General features: G+C 37.9%; 2 protein-coding genes across 2 annotated transcripts; one reads left to right on the top strand and one right to left on the bottom strand.

The window, feature by feature from the left end:
• Nucleotides 1–939: 939 nt before the first annotated feature.
• Nucleotides 940–6,247, top strand: grhprb (glyoxylate reductase/hydroxypyruvate reductase b). Its single transcript, XM_055205615.2, has 9 exons — nucleotides 940–1,161; nucleotides 1,770–1,900; nucleotides 1,982–2,054; nucleotides 2,131–2,247; nucleotides 2,363–2,451; nucleotides 5,225–5,329; nucleotides 5,461–5,596; nucleotides 5,683–5,813; nucleotides 6,084–6,247. The coding sequence occupies exons 1-9, from the start codon at nucleotides 995–997 to the stop codon at nucleotides 6,203–6,205; spliced, it is 1,071 nt and encodes a 356-aa protein (XP_055061590.2). The 5' UTR covers nucleotides 940–994; the 3' UTR covers nucleotides 6,206–6,247.
• Nucleotides 6,248–11,549: 5,302 nt separating this feature from the next.
• zbtb5 (zinc finger and BTB domain containing 5) lies at nucleotides 11,550–17,097 on the bottom strand. The gene is made up of 3 exons (XM_055205614.2): nucleotides 16,846–17,097; nucleotides 13,105–14,187; nucleotides 11,550–12,997 (listed from the first exon to the last, which is right to left on the bottom strand). The coding sequence occupies exons 2-3, from the start codon at nucleotides 14,182–14,184 to the stop codon at nucleotides 11,966–11,968; spliced, it is 2,112 nt and encodes a 703-aa protein (XP_055061589.2). The 5' UTR covers nucleotides 14,185–14,187; nucleotides 16,846–17,097; the 3' UTR covers nucleotides 11,550–11,965.
• Nucleotides 17,098–17,379: the final 282 nt, after the last annotated feature.

Below are 17,379 nucleotides of genomic sequence, written 5' to 3'. Positions count from 1 at the left end.
AAAGGTGCAGTGTGTAATTTTTAGAAAGATCTTCTGACAGAAATGCAAAATAATATACAAAACTATATTATCAGAGCTGTATAAAGACCTTTCATAATGAACCGTTATGTTTTTATTACCTTAAGATGGTACGTTTTTATCTACATACACGAGGGTCCCTTTACATGGAAGTTGGCATTTTGTGCCGCCATGTTTCTACAGAAGCCCAAACTTTTTTACTAAGTTGTCTCCGACGGTGACATGTTTGTCCAGTGGCGGCTACCGTAGCTTCTCTATGTGTTTGAAAAGTAAGAGTTGAGCAGTGGACTGAGCCAATGGTTGCAATTCGCAACCTCACCACTAGATGCCGCTAAAATTTACACACTGCACCTTTAAGCCCCCCCATTGTCCACAACAATTTCCGAAGCACCTATAATGCTACCTATTAAACATTTTTTATGGCATTTCATAACTAGAAATATATTTTTGTTATAAAAATAATCAAGCATTGGGAATATCTTTGTTTAAAATAGTTTTACTAATTTCATGGACGTGTTTGTCTTATTTTGAATCATTTTAAATCATCTTGGGGCTCCTAATGCCCCTGCTGAAAAACACTGATATGTCTGAATTGTTTTTCAGATGTTATAAACTCAGAAATTGCTCTACCGCTTTACAATTTCATAAATACTGCATTTAATACTATGTACACTTTTTCTAGCCCTAGCTGTCTGTGACATTTTTTAACCTAATTAATAATTGACTGAAACAAAATCAATATCATTGATACCAGAAATTGAGACACATAGGCAACATTGCCTAGTGGCCAGTTAAAGTACTTTGGATAGTAAAAGAAAATAAAAACAAAACCTTTTGATCTTTTTGCTTTGCCCTTGTTTTCTAAAGAGTGACTGGCCACCCACTTGTTCCCTCCCCAAACTCAAAGTACTCTCTCCCTCTCTCACCACACAGCACCTGCAGTTCACGAACATCATTGTATTGTTTGATTTTGTTCATGATGTGGTTTAGTAGGATAGCGATCAGGAGACTGCAGAGGATTGGCGTTGAATTTGCTCCGTGCACCGCTGCCGGATTTCAGCGTGCGATGTCCACGTTACCGAGAGTTTACGTGACGCGTCAAATTCCGCCGGACGGACTGGACATCCTCCGAAAATCCGGACAGTAGGTTTAAGCCGTCATCTACACAAGAAAACAAGTTTCATACTGTTTCGTGGAAATTATATTTAATTTGGTTTTATTGGTGTGATGTTACCTGGCGGATGGGAACCAATTAAATCCTACTAGAATAAATAAGGCCCAAAACAAACTACATAAAATAAATGTGTATTAATTTTAATACAACTGATGGTACGTAATCGTATTTGTAATGAAATTAATAAGGGTTTGCAATGGCATTAAAGAGTAATGTGCCACACGGTAGGCTATTGTTTGAATCCATTATAGGCAAAATGTGCAACTACTAGACACAATAATGTAAAGTGTTACCCCACCAAGTACCAAATATGGAAAATATATTTTGTAAACCAAATATTTGTTCTGCATGTGATAACCTGAACCTCTGCTCAGCAAGTCACTCAGAGAGGAAAAGTTAATAACAAACTTTTGACCAACAGCTAAGCATTGTATGACCATTAGGTTGAAGGCTAATCTAAGTCCCCTAGTACAGTATTACAGACTCTGAAGTTTCTTTAAGGTGTAGACAAAATTAAAAATACAACAGAATAATGATAAATAACTAATTATAAAAAATTTTGCTTACCCAATCCCAGGGTGCAGTTTGAGATGTGGGACTCTGATGACCCTGTGCCCCGAAAGGAGCTGCTGAAAAAGGTCAAAGGTTGCGATGGGATACTGTGTGTACTCACAGAGAAGATCGATGCAGAACTATTGGACGCCGCAGGTCGGTTTACAGTGCACACAATGCACGTCACAGGACGAAAATGATACTTTAGTGACGTAGTTAAACGTGTCAATATTGCAGGTCCAAATTTGAAAGTTCTCAGCACTATGTCAGTGGGTTTCGATCATCTTTCTTTGGGTGAGCTCAAGAAAAGGTCAGTTGTGCTAGTAATCTCTAAACAGGAATTCCCTAAAGTATGACTTGGTGGGATGAGTCTGTGTTTTTTTCAGGCAAATCCGTGTGGGATATACTCCAGATGTCCTGACTGACGCTGTGGCTGAACTGACTGTTGCCCTGCTACTTACCACATCACGAAGACTCATCGAAGCCACCCATGAGGCTAAAACGTACTTTAACCAACCATTCACAGTCACGCCCAGCAAGCACAATTTATAGGACTGATTTATTCTTATTTATATGTGCATATATCAAATAAATATATAAGTGTGCATGTGTGTTTAGGGGTGGCTGGGGTACATGGAGAACTCTGTGGCTGTGTGGTTATGAACTAGCAAACAGCACAGTTGGCATCTTGGGACTTGGGAGGATTGGTAAGGAATAGGGTGCCTCCTGACTCTATAGTACCCAAAAATGAAATCGGCGCATTCAGGAGACATACAGTACTGTGCAAAGGTCTTAGGCCACCATGCTACCATTAGGTTTGTTGTTTTTGCAATTGTATAGTGATCATATATAATTATTTCTCAATCTCTTTAGTAGAATACAACCAGAAAATAAAGGAAATGTGTATGTAGTATTAAAAACATTATAAAAGTATAAGCTGAAGTGTCAAGTATTTAGGGTACACTGCTCTTCCACCTGAGCAATAGCAGGAATAGCAGGATCTCTTAAATCTAAATGAAATGAAATCCTAATTTCTTATTCTAATCGAATGACTTCAGGACTTCAGTCTCCTCAAAAAAGCTCAAGATGTGTTTAGTGCCACGAGGTCACACTAAATACTGACTGATGCCTAAAGAAGACATTTAGTTCAAAATTGTTTAGTTTTTTTTAAAAAAGGGGAAAAAATAAATATGGATGGACATTAAAACGTTCAAGCTGGTGATGGTGGCCTAAGACTTTTGCACAGTACTGTACATGTAAAGTTGTTTGAAGGATTTTAATTTTGTATAATTGTTGTCAGTTATTTGTTAGTCAGGAATAGTTCACGCAAATATGAAAACTCTAGAAACATGCATATGACAACGAGTCATGAGATATGCAAGAACCAATGAGATGCAACGTTATCGATGTGCCGCCATATTTGAACTTACTGTGTTAATCTATATATATTTTCATTGAAATGCAATGTACTGAACCCTAAATAAGATCAAAATATTTCACATTTTCTCTCACAAACTTATTGTTTTACTTCAGACCTTTTTTGGAGTCATTATGATTACTTTGATGATGGATGTACAGCATCGCTGCATCCGAAACCGCCTGGGTGATTCTCACGAAACCATTGAAACACCACGGCACTAATGATTTTAGCTTTAAAATGTGTAATATAGTAACATTAAAAAGCATCAGAATTAACACAATACTGTGTTCTACCTTGCACAATGTGTGATTTCAACATAAGAATTTATAATTTAAAATTTTATCTAATTTTCTGCTGAAATTCTCATTACCGCAATGTGTCCGACTGTGTTTGAACATGCGTTATGTTGTAATTTAATCAAATTAACACAAAAATATTAAGTAAAAAAAAATTGATGTTTTGCTAGACTACTTTAGATGACAGAAAAAATATTTACTGAATATTCATGTATAATAATAATGAAGAAAAATTAGGAAAATGATGTGTCCATGCCTGATGTTCTCATCCTCAGCAACACTTTTTGAGAACAGTTTAAGCACACATACAGAATTTTAATAAAGTTTGATTTTGAGTGACCAAGCACATGGACCAGTTACTTCAAGATGGCTACCAGGTAAGATCATTTTTTTACAGTTCATTTGAAATATTGTCTTGTCAGAACGCTTACACGACTTTTGATTATCATTACCGCAACAGATGCTTATTAAATGTGAATTTAATTAATAGAAGCATAATACTTTGATTTTAAATGCATGTGCAGAATCTCCAAATTATGTTCTTTCAGGTTTGTCATGTCATTTTGAAAATATGTCAGTGTTGATGTTTTCTGACTGTTGCGGTAATGAGATTTTTTAGGACTAATTTTTAAAATTATGTTACAAAAAGTGTTAAATGATAAGTAAAAGTTTTTAAATTAATGTTCCCATTTACTCCAGACTTTGTTTTTTAATGTCTGGTGGGAAAAAAAGTAAATTTAAGCAATTTTTACATTTTCATGCTTGACATTTTTAAAACCAAGTTTTCGTGAGAATCACCCGCCTACTTCCATACTATATATAGTAGGCGAAAAGCAATAGGCAAGGCAAGTAGTATGTCCTAATTCATAGTATATAAAAAACAGTAGGCGTAAAGTACCTGGATGACCTACTACTTCTGGCAAGATCTTGAAGTGTTCATTTTATGGACACTTTACAATCCCGTGAGCCCCCGGGAGAGAAGTTATCCAATCAGAAAGACGCAGACGCGTTTAAAGGGTTTATGATAAAAGAGACGCTCGTGTTTGTCAGATACATAATCTCATGCGTAATCAGAGTTTAATGTTAAGGAACTGTCTTGCGTGCATATTGTGAATGAGTGTCTCTTTTATCATAAATGGTTTTGACGCATGTGCAGCAGGCCCTTATTTAGACAAAACACGTGATGCACATGACGCAACAAACACATATTTTGAAAACACAAGCAACACACATGACACTCCGGACACATATTTTGAATTTGCGCCCCTCGGATGAGCAGTCACGAGCCGCAACAGGTACCCACTGTCACTGCGATTTCGGATGGAGGTCATGTTTTTTAGAGCTTTGCCATGTTGGCTTCCATATAAGAAGATAACATGATGGCATTTAATATACATTTATTTGTTTGTGCTCAACATGATGGTGAGTAAATGTGAGAGATTTTTTATATTTGGGTGAACTATTCCTTTAACTGAGTTACAAGCAAGTTGTTATATTTAAAGGCGGTGTGCATGATCTTTGAAAGCCAATGTTGATCTTTGAAATCACCTAAACAAACACGCCCCTAACCCAATAGAATCTGGACTTTCTTTTGATAGACCAGCTATAGATTGGCTACAAGTGTGTTTTGGTACTCGGCCTGACTCCCTTTTCCAAAGTGTTTTTCAAAAATCATGCACCCCGCCTTTAAAGGGGAGCAGCATTGTTTATAACTTAATATCTTTGATTCAAGTCCATTTTGAACTGTATTTGTGTGCTGGGTAGGTGTGGCCATCGCAGAGCGCCTGAAGCCATTTAAAGTAAAGAAGTTCATTTACACAGATGTGGTACCAAGACCTGAACTCGCAGATATGATACAAGCAGAATATGATGAGATCTCACACACAGTTTATTCATTCTACAGTGTAAATCAATAATGATCTCACAAACCTTCATAAAAGTTACAGCTCAAAGGTGACAAATGTAGTACTGTGTGTGTGTGTGTGTGTGTGTGTGTTAAGTCTCTTTAGATGAGTTGGCAAAACAGTCTGATTTCCTGGCAGTGTGCTGTGCTTTGACTCCAGAGACTCAAGAGATCTGTAATAAGAATCTATTCGGTAAGATGAAGAAAAACGCCATCTTCATCAACACAAGCAGGTGAATATTTGTCCGAAACAGTGGCTCTTATCAATATATTCAAAGACTAAGAAAAGCCCTGATCTGATTGGGTTTTTGTTGTTTAGAGGGGGTGTGGTTAATCAGGAAGATCTTTATGAAGCTTTGTCCACCGGTCAGATTGCTGGAGCTGGGCTGGATGTCACCACACCTGAACCACTGCCCACAAACCATCCTCTTTTCACACTCAAAAACTGCGGTATGCATGCATGCATGTGCCCTCTTTTATAGAGGATTTATTCAATATTAGACCCTAGCCGTGAAATCCAGGCTCAAGTCTCTAAGTATGAGATTAGAAGCATCAGAGTTAGATCTCAATCTAGGATGGTTTTACATAGAAAAGAGTGAATCACAAAATGACTTTAGCTGGGTTCTCACACACTGGTTCACATATGTTTGCATTAAACCAATATATGACAAGCCTTGATGTAAACATGCTGCTTATAACTGTGTTTGTATGTATGCACAGTGATTCTTCCCCACATTGCCAGCGCTTCCTACACCACCCGGAATGCCATGTCTGCACTTGCTGCCAACAACCTGCTAGCTGGCCTCAAAGGAGAACCTATGCTTAAAGAACTTAAGCTTTAGAGCAAAACACCAATAAAATTTAAAGGGAAAATCACCTAAAAATGAATTCAGTGTATGGTTTTCTCACCGACATATTGCTTCAAAAATCTTTTTATGAACCAGATTCAAGTTATTCACTAAGGGGTGGTTTCCCAGACAGGACTTGAGTCAAGTCAAGACTAAAATAGACATGTTTAACTTAACTAAAAACAGCTTGCACTGACGTCATTTTGTCTCATGATGCACACCAGTAATGTTTTTGTAAGGTATGTTTGAAAAAACTATTTATTTAATATAACTAAGGCCTAGTCCTGGCTTAATCTAAACCCTGTCTGGGAAACTGGTCCTAAAATATTAAGCACTAAAGTTTTCAAGTGCATTTCACATATTTACTTGCACATCATGTTCTGTTACAATGGCAGTATAGTTAAAGGAGTTTCACTTGTTAGGTGAACTATTACTTTACAAGATTAACAATGCTGAGCCTATGTTTGTGAGTACACAGACAAGGTCCACAGTCTGAGATCAATGATCTACAAAGAGCAAACTCAACGAAGTCCAGCCGTGGTCATGCGAGTCCCAGAGGTCACCCAAAAGTAAAAATTCAAGTTGTTCCAAACCTGTAAAAATGTATTTGTTCTGCTAAAAGAAGTTAGATATTTTGAGCAATGTTTGTAACCAAGTAGTTTTAAAGGGGCCATGGCATAAAAATCTGACTTTTTCCATGTTTAAGTGCTATAATTGGGTCCCCAGTGCTTCTATCAACCTAGAAAATGTGAAAAAGATCAACCCAGTAACTTAGTTTTGGTAAGCACTTCTCCGCAAGCATGTGAATAAATAGGTCATTGAAATTTGGCTCTCCTTATGATGTCATAAGGAGATCTTATTATAATAAGACCGCCCCTTAATCTGCACTATCCAACCATGGCACAGCCATTTAGTGCAGAGAGAAAGAGAGAGAGAGAAAATAATTCACAGCACAATTGAGTTTCAATTGCAACAAACCACCATCATTGCGATCAGTGTTTGAATTTCATCAGCTCATTTGCATTTTAAAAGACACACCCAAAACGCCACATTTTTGCTCACACCTATAAAGTGGCAATTTTAACATGTTATAATAAGTTATTTATATGGTATTTTTAGCTAAAACTTCACATGTGCTCTGGGGACACCAAAGATTTATTTTATATCTTAAAAAAGTCTTGTGACATGGCCCCTTTAAAGCACCATTGACTTCTACTATAGAAGTCAACAGTGTTGAGTTAAGTATTAAATGTTGGGCTCTATTAAAGTCCATTAAAATGAGAAAAATCCTGCAATGTTTTCCTCAAAAAACATAATTTCTTCTCAACTGAACAAAGAAAGACATCAACATTTTGGATGACATGGTGGTGAGTAAATTATCTGGATTTTTCTTTTAAGAAAATGGAAAATTTCTTTAAGGGACAACCCTTCCAGTCTCTATCGTGAAACCAACATGGAAGTGACTTAAACTGCAAGTCTAGCTTAACACTAGCTCAAGAGTCAACACTTAACAGTTTTTTTCAGCGGAGTTTCAAGGGACTATAAACAATCCCAAACGAGGCATAAGGATCTTATCTAGCAAAACGATTATCATTTTTGACAAAAATAAAAAATAACCACTATTAAACCACAACTTCTCGTCTAGATCCGGTCGTGATGCGCCAGCGTGACCCCACGCAATACGTCATGACGTCAAGAGGTCACAGAGGACGAACGCGAAACTCCGCCCCAGTGTTTACAAGTGTGTTGAAAGAGGACCGTTCCGACGTTGTTGTATGTCAACTGATACTAATTAATGTCTTTGTGTCAGTTTATTGTTTACAATGTCCGCAAATTTGCGTTTTATATATGTAACACGTGACCTCCCTACGTCACTACGCATTTACGTTAGGTCGCGCTGGACCGGATCTAGACGAAAAGTTGTGGTTCAAAATAGCACATTCTCTATTTTTCCTGTCAAAAATGACAATCGCTTCGCCAGACAAGACCCCTATGCCTCGTTTGGGATCATTAATAGACCTTTGAAACTCCGTTGAAAAAAACTGTTAAGTGTTGTGTTAACTATTAAATGTTGGGCTCTATTAAAGTCCATCAAAACGAGAAAAATCCTGCAATGTTCTCCTCAAAAAAACACCACCTCCTCCCGACTGAACAAAGAAAGACATCAACATTTTGGATGACATGGTGGTGAGTAAAGTATCTGGATTTCTCTTTTAAGAATGGAATATTCCTTTAATTATAAATATCTTGCTTTGTGTTAATCAGAACAAAGACTGGTTTGCAACAACATGAGGGTGAGTTAATAATGACAGAATTTTTATTTTTAGGTGAACTATCTCTTTAACAAGACTTACAGTTTATTGTTATACCTGTGTGCCTTTGGTGTTTTTGTTTTAAGACATTAAAATATTTAAAAAAAAATTCCCATTCCTAATCAAACAAATAAATAAATGTAATAAATTAAACAAGGTCTAACATCTCATTTCATTGATGCAAGTACATTTTTTATCCGGTAGAAAAAAACTAATGTGTGTTTAATAGCAATAACTTGTTGATTTCTTAACTTTTGACACCCTAAGCCTTATAGTACAAAAGATGACATAAGGCAGTTGTTTAATTTTTCATAGCATTTCAAGTTGTCTTTTCTCATTTTACAGTTGAATTTATTTATACAGTTAACACATGTACAATACATTTAAGGTCCACTTTTATATGAAAATCAATGCGAAAGTGGTGTTGAAATTATTATACTCACAGTTTATTTTGTTATACGTCCTACAAACAGTTAAATAAACATTAATGTTACAAAACACACAGGCACAGTTGTATAATCTGAAGCCATGAAGAATTTCAAATGTCAGATGTAACTTTTTGGTCAAGTATGAGGTTATGATTTATAATTATAACCTTTGAGTTCATTCAATCTAACAAGATATCAATTGGTGCAATATATACCACATTGTCAACAACTGTAACAAGTTATTAATACAATCCGATAAAAGACGACAAATGATAAAAGTAGCTTTTTTACAGGTCGGAATGTGTTGATAAAAGCAGCATCTAAATCTTGTGAACAAATATATACAAACATCCCTCAATACAGCATCAAACACATCATACAAGACAAAAATTCTCACAAAACACTAAAACATGACTGTTATTTTACAAACAACTCCATAAGCAATCACAAATACAATGACTGAACATCATCTGTGCATTTACAGTACAGTAAAACATGGTTTCATTTTTTAACCCACGAATCAAAACATTAAAGCCTTAATGTTGTAAGGTACAAATTTTACATATTCATTCTTATTGTCCTCTGGAAGGGACATATTAACAGCGCTTACTAAAATTGTAAACTTAACAAAGCTACACATTTGTTTTTCTTAATATCTTCAATATGAATTTAATTATTAAAAACATGTTTAAGATATAGGGGAAAAGCATAACCTAAACCCTAACTATTTATTAGATTAGGTAACAAAGGTTATTTGTCAATTCTGATTGTTTTATTTCCATATGGTCATGTTTACTTTAATAATTTAGGCAGGCTTTTTTGGACCTTTAAAAAGTGTCCCGGCATTTATTTTGGTGCACTGCTTATTTTAAAGACAAAGCTATTGTATTTACTACAGAGCCTTGTTCCAAAACCCTACAAGCAACCCGGAAAAGCAACTGTCTGTTTCCTTTTGATGCTTGGGATCAAACTACAGACAGCTTTTAGAGAGGCTAAAACACTTTAATGTTATACAACAAATTACTGTATAAATATAACCTCTGTCGAACTCAATTTATTTGGAAAAAAGCTAGGATCTTTTCAGCATCTGCTTGAGACACTTAAAGCAGGTGCCTTTCATCTTTTTATTTTTGACACAATTGATCACTTGAAGAGGACAGCCTAATGTAACGTTCAACAACATATTTTTTCAAAGTTACTGAGCATGTTAAAGGAATAGTTCACCCAAAAATGAAAATTAGCCATCCCAGGTGTATATGACTCTCTTCTTCCAGCCAAACACAGTCAGAGATGGATTAAATAATATTCTGGCTTTTCCACTTCATAATGGCATTGGATAGCGCCCCAACTTCAAAGCTCCAGGAAAGTGCATCCATCCATCAAAAACTAATCCATATTTTTTAAATGTTTTCTGAATTAAAGTGATTGGTTTTCTAAGGTAATATTTATATTTCATATACTTTATAAACTATGGCCATTTGCATGTTCACAAGAGAGTTGAGGTCAAGCTGGAGGTTTCTGACTAGGGCTGTCAAAATTGATAAATAATCGTCTCGTTGCGATTGTTTGACCTCATCGCAATGATTTCAGATCACCGCAATGATTGCACATCTCTCTTAAAAACACAAGGGGGAGCAGCAGCGCCTGTATAAATGAGACAGTATCAGATGGCGCTTCTTAACTGACAGTGTAACGCGATACATTGCAAAGCCACTCACTACAGTGGAAAAAACAGCATTTAAAGAAAAGCAGCAAAACTTTGATAAGCAGTATGAACTGCCAGGTAAAACATACATTTCCAAAACAGCCATTCCAAATTTAGGGAAGTGAAGGATTTTACTCTTAAAGCAACACTATGTAGTTTTTTTACCTTTAAATAATGTCTCTAAAATTATTTCAGTGATAGAACAACTTTTAACTAGACAAATTGTACTGTTGCTGCAACCTGAGCAGCCTCCTAGCTGCTACAAGCACACTCTGAAAGTGGCGGTGGAGGGTAGGAAACACAGCCCTGCCCCTCCCCCTGCCTGCAGAAGAGTGTCTGATACCAGGCACTGTTGCGCTTTTCAACCACATGGGGGAGCTGTAAGTCATTTTTAAATGGAAACTACATAGTGTTGCTTTAAGGATCTGTAAGGAATAGATTTTTTGCAGCCACTACATACATGTGGTCCAGTACTAATATGACCTTAGCAGGATTAGCTACTATTTAAGGCCTGTTCCGGTATAGTCAGTTTATTTTGATAGCATTTTTATTTTCAGTTATTTTTCAGACACTTTATTGTGTTTATTTTTTATGAAAAATTTTAAGTTTTTGAAAGATATATCCATTAAATAATTACTTTTAAATATGTGATGTGTATTACTGCCAGGTAAACCTTGCAACATATTTTTTTTATTTAAATAATCACAACATTAAAAAAGTATGAGAATTAAATGTCAAAGCAATAAAATAGTCAAATAATCGTCATAATCGTCAAAGCCCTAAACAGGCAAATAATCGTCATAATCGTCATATTTATTAGGCAATTAACTGTCAGCCAAATTTAATAACTGTGACAGCCCTACTTCTGACCCAACATTACAAAAACCCACAACTTTAATTCGGAAGATATTTAATAACTGTATGGTTCAGTTTTTGGGTGCACTTTATAGAGCATCAAAAATGGGGCACTATCCAATGCCATTACAAAGCCGAAAAGAGCCAGAATATTATTTAATTTAATATAACTCCAACTGTGTTTGGGTTAAAGAAAAAGTCATACACACCTAAAATGGCTTAAGGGGGAGCAAAATTTGGGCTTATTTTAATTTTGGGGTGAACTATCCCTTTAACAAGAGCTTTACAGAGATGAAACCGTTTAAATAGCTACTACTTGAATGAATACATCTGGTTATTTTACACGTCATATACCACCAAGCAGGTGTCAAGATGTAATACTGTGTTGCACAGGTCTCTGTATACAATCAAGTTAGCGCGACCATCTTTAAATGGTTTTGGGAGTGCCTGGAAATTAGAGCAGGGCATTAGACATATCGTTGCCCTGCCATCGCAAGCAGGTTGTTTTCGAGTGCTTGTACAAGTGACTGGACTGACTAAAGCGTTTGCCACATTTTAGACAGGCATACGGTCGCTCTCCGGTATGAACTCTGATGTGTTTTTTGCAGTCTGTCAGAGTGAGGAAAGTCTTACAGCAGATCTTGCAGGCGTACTTCCTGGCTCCCTCCACCACTAGTACGTTGTGCTCCGAAAGTGCTTTCTTGCACTTCGATAGGACATCCGCAGAAGCCCTGGTTAACTGGGGTAACGGGTTCAAATTGGAGTTGGCAGCGTTTTGACCTACAGAAAGAGAAGAATCGAAGTTTACCCCATTCAGAAGCATTGAGGAGGAAGAGGAGGCAGCATCTTGCTGCTGAGCACACTCCATGTGCATTGAAGCACCTCCCGCTGAAACCTTGGGAGCAATACGTCGGTACGTGTTGCATCCTCCGCCGCCACCCCTGGTTGACCGAGGAAGGGTCTGCAATCCCAAAATGTTGCGTTGGAACTCCAACGCAAGCTGGTCTACTGATCCACCACGAGACGCTAACGAAGAGGACGATGCTATTCCATCATGCGCAGACCGCAGGAGAGACTCTGGCTGCAGGTCGGAGCAGACCTGCGCCTCCCCCGTCAGGAGGTGCAGTGATGAGGAAGATGCAGCGTTGACGGAATCGGCTGAAAAGAAAAAGCGAGAGGAATCGTGGTCCGCCTGGAAATCTCCAGTTGTAGTGTTGGGAACATTGTCAATGCTACTGGCAAGGTTAGAGGATGCCGCTCTGCCGGCAAAGCTCTTCGCACCCAAGAAACTGGAGATGTGTAATCCGGAGGAATCTAAAGCTTCGCTGCAGGAGAGCTGCTCTACTCTTCCGTCTCTCTCTCCCGCTCCTAATCCTTTGTTTCCTTTGATCAGCAGCTCAGAGCTGGGCTGGGGGTCGGAAAAGCTACGATCACTGCCCTCAGGACTCAGCTCCAGCTTTTCGCCAACTGCCCCTACCTGAGGAAACTACGCAAGAAATATTTGTCAGATGGTACATGCAAAAATGGCAACACCCAAAAAGAAATTTGATAATTAATAATCAACTGCAGTCGCACCAGCTTGATATGAATTACCTGATCACTCCCTTCTGCTTGGGAAGTAACATCGCTCGTCTCATCCACAGCCTCGGGTGAACTCAGTGGCTCACTCTTCACCACGACTTGCATGTCTTGCTGTTGCTCCTCATCCCCACCTCCATTCTTTATCTTTATTCCATCAACACGGTGATGCCCCGCATCCGGATACTCCTCTTTATGCGGCAACAGCAATGCTTTTTCCGCTCCGGCTCCCCTGCCCCCATCCGACTGGCTTGGAAGCTGCATGTCCTCATGCATCAGTCCTCTTCGATAGTCATTTTGCTCTAGCAAGCCATCCCCGGGAATGACCCCAGCGACGACTTCATCCACAATTTTACTATGGGAGTCCGGTGAAAAAAGCTCCTCTCCACCATCTCTGACCTCTCCCTCTGCCACAATTCCCTCTACCTGTGAAGAAATACGCGGTCGCATCCGTTCAGAAGTCATTAGGCCCAAAGGCTGTTTACGCTTCAGGAAACGTCGTGTCGGGTGAGAACCACGCTGATCCACCAACACGCTCGCGCACCCCATACCCGTTCTCCTCCCGGTCCCCGATCCCCCATCTTCAGTTCCACTCAGGGCAGAGCTTACAAGGTTCAGGCCAAGCTGCTGCAGCAAAAACGAACGTTGTAGATGAGAGTTAGCTGCTACCTGTTGCTGCTCGGTGTGATGCTGGCTACCACGCTCTGTTGGAGGAGACATGGGTAGAGTACGGGTAGTAAGGTAGTGCTTGCAAGCTTTCACCACGGCGTTGAGATGCAGATGAGATGCGGCCAACAAGACATCCATTACATTACTCTCCCCTAGCATTAGCGTGGATGTGTACATCATGTCCATAAGCGCAGCAAACGCTTCAGCTGTCACCACCTCAGAGTCCAGGTGGATCATCCTCGTGCTAGCATCTCCATCAGCAGCGGTGAACAAAGCTCGGAAATGTGTGCTGCAGGCTGAGAGCACAGCGCGGTGGGCCTTAAAATGACGGCTGCCTACCATGATCACGCAGTCACATAGCTGTCCATGCAACCTCTGGAAGTTCAGCTGTTGAAATATCTGCTCAAAGTGTCCTGGGAAATCCATGACCTCAGAACAAATTGAGAACAGATGGTATTGGTCAAGTGTATGTTAATAATCCACACAATGTGACATTATTGCGCCACTTCCTCGAAAGTTTACATCCAAGATCTTTGAAGGGATTAGGGGATAGGGATATCACTTTCGATTGGGTTCAGGAAACAACAACGGTCAGCAAAAATAATTTTGAAAAAAATCCTGTTAAAGATTTTTTATGGTTGAAAAACAAAATCACCGCATCCATACCTTAAAATCACTGGTAAAACGAATAGATTTAGCACACACAGTCAAAAAAATAAAAAATAAAAATCAATATATAATAAACTTTTGACTTTGTTTTATTGTTAGATTGACATTGAGACACAGACAGTTTTAAGATCTACTGTAATGCAATGATTTTTATTTGTACTAATATAAATGTAACACATCATATATTTTTAATAAAATAACATTTACTTAAGACATAACAGATTATATCTACGTGAATTCTTGTCAAAACAGATATTTTTAAAACTGTAATTCTGTTTATGTATGCATATATCGGAGTTGCGTGCCTGTGTACATGATTCAGATGTGTCAGTCAGCGCGAGGAAGATCGTATTCGAGTCTCGAGTTCACTCTTAATAACTATTTTAACATCAAGCAAGTCCTGCACTTTATTTTGTAATTCCTGCACGTTTTAAAACCGAAACCAAAATCTTAGACTCGCAAGTGGATGGACACGCATCATTTGTATTACATCATAAGCATTTAGGACAGTACACCTTTTAGAAAACGTACAAATAAAAATCATTTTAGATGTTTGATGACTATTAACTGTTTAATGCTGCATTCAGACAAGCCGCGGTAGAGTCATCAAGCGCGAGTGATTTCAATGCTAAGTCAATGTGATGCGCGTCTGGAGGTCTCACGGCGCGAATGAGGCGTTAGACGCGATTCCGTCTAGTTCACATGAATTGAGCATTACCGCGGCAGACGCGCGAGTTGAAAAATTTGAACTTTGGCAGAAAAACAGGAGCTTGCTCTAGTGGTGTGGTGATTACAGAAAGTGAGCAAAGTCACAGAATCCCCTCCCATGACGCGAATTTCCGCGTAAATGTCTTGATGACTAGAATTTCACGGGCAAATGAAGTGCGTAAACTGAAAATGCGGCAAACTAGACGCGATTTTGACGCATCAAACGCGGCTGGTGTGAACCCACGGTAAGGCTGCGTCTCAATTTATCCAACGACGTGCTAGGCCTAGGGTCAGAAATTGCTCATTGCGTTAATCACACGTTAAAGGCGGGGTACATGATTTTTGGAAAAGGGAGTCGGGCTGACTACCGTAACACACTTGTTGCCAATCAGCAGCAAGGGAAGTGTCTACTAACTGACATTGTTGCCTGGGTTGCGTTGCTTATGTGTGGGGCGGGTCTATCAAAAGAAGGTCCAGATTCTATTGGGGTAGGTTAGTTTAGGTGATTTCATATGTCAACATTGGCTTTAAGAGATCATGCACTCTGCCTCTAATAAAAGTAGTGTCATTAAAGTAAAATTAATTAACGTGTTAATTTGGACAGCCCTTATATATTATATATCTGATATAAGAATATATATATCTCTTATATATTATAATTTAAGACAAACTGATTATTGGATTCAGATCAAATCCTAGATTGAACAGTGTGATCTAATCCAATTTTAGAATCCTTTTGTTTTGAACAACCCATTTTCAAAATTTGATTTAATCTTATAGCCAAAATCCAATCAGATTACTTTTGAACACAAGCCAAAATCCAATCAGATTACTTTTGAACAACTGGGCAAATTATCTCCCTTGTTGTTTTCTGTCCTATTACAGAAGTATCTTAAGATATGTGTTTAATGTATTAGTTTAATATCAACCATTTATTTGAGAAAATTCTAATGTTTTGAGAATCTTTAATAATGCTTTAAGTATCCGTAATAGAATAATAAATTGCCTTAATATGTCACATTTACTTATGCGAGGGGAACACATTTTTTTTATCATAAATAAAACAATAAAAGCCAAAATGTTAAGTTACACTACTTGTAATTATTGTACAATAAAAAATATGGTTTCATCTTTAAACACTTTTAAGATACAAGTGTTTTGTTTTGCTTCATGTCAATTGTGTTGTCCGACAGTTGTTGGTATTACCACAATTTTACAGTAAAATAACTCATCATTGTGAATGCTTAAACGGTCCTTGTGAAAATGAACCAAGGTTTATTACATTAACTCTAGTTTACTATGGTATGTGTAGTAAAACCATAGTAATTTACCACAGCTCTTATTTATTCATAGTCATAAATGTTATACAATCCTAAGTGGTCAGTACAGAAACCACAACAAAAGACCACCCAAATGTGCAATTTATACTTTTACATAACGTAACGAATAGATAGCAGATTAAGCAACACGTTACTAAAAAGGGAGACAAATAAGTTACTGCTTTATGTACAGTAAAGCGTATTGTGTTTCTTATGCATCATACATACATACAAATCAACAGTAAAAAAAAAACGACATGCAAGTGCTTGTTATTATTTATTCATCGAGTCCATCGATCGCAGTTTATGATTTAATTGTGCGATAGATAGAGGTAACGTTATTAGTTATTTTAAAGGTAAATGCTACTGTGTTAGCCGCTATCTCAGTTACCTCAGTGGGTATCAGACAGGCGCTTCCTCTCCGTGTATATTACGCCTCTTCAAACAGGCCGGGTGTGTCCTTTGATTCCATCCAGGAATGAATATAAAATATATCCATGACAAATTAAACAATTCATTGCACTATATAGGTAGTTTCACAACGGAGACGGGTCTCTACACAACTGTTTGCAAGCAATGGGTATGAGCACATCCCGCCACCTACTGTACCGGAGAGTCCAAGGCCCTAATCTAAACCATTGAATCACACCAGAGTTCAGATTTGTCTTAAAAAAATTACTGGAATAACCAAAGCTATTTTATTGCCAAACAATACCATTACCAGTAGAGATCCATGGAGGCCATTAGTTTCCATTAACACCAATTCCCACTAGAACCATTAAATCGATTATTTTTTTGTGATGGTTTATATACTTTGGGCATGTATTGTAAATGTAAAATTTTAAGGCGGTGTGACTTAGAAGTGTTCAACCAAGTATACTGTATCAAGGCATCAGCCAATTCAAAACAACCAGAAGAGAAGATA

The sequence above is a fragment of the Misgurnus anguillicaudatus genome, chromosome 3, assembly GCF_027580225.2.
Source record: "Misgurnus anguillicaudatus chromosome 3, ASM2758022v2, whole genome shotgun sequence".
Lineage (NCBI taxonomy): Eukaryota > Metazoa > Chordata > Actinopteri > Cypriniformes > Cobitidae > Misgurnus > Misgurnus anguillicaudatus.
This window is presented reverse-complemented; position numbering and strand designations above follow the sequence as displayed.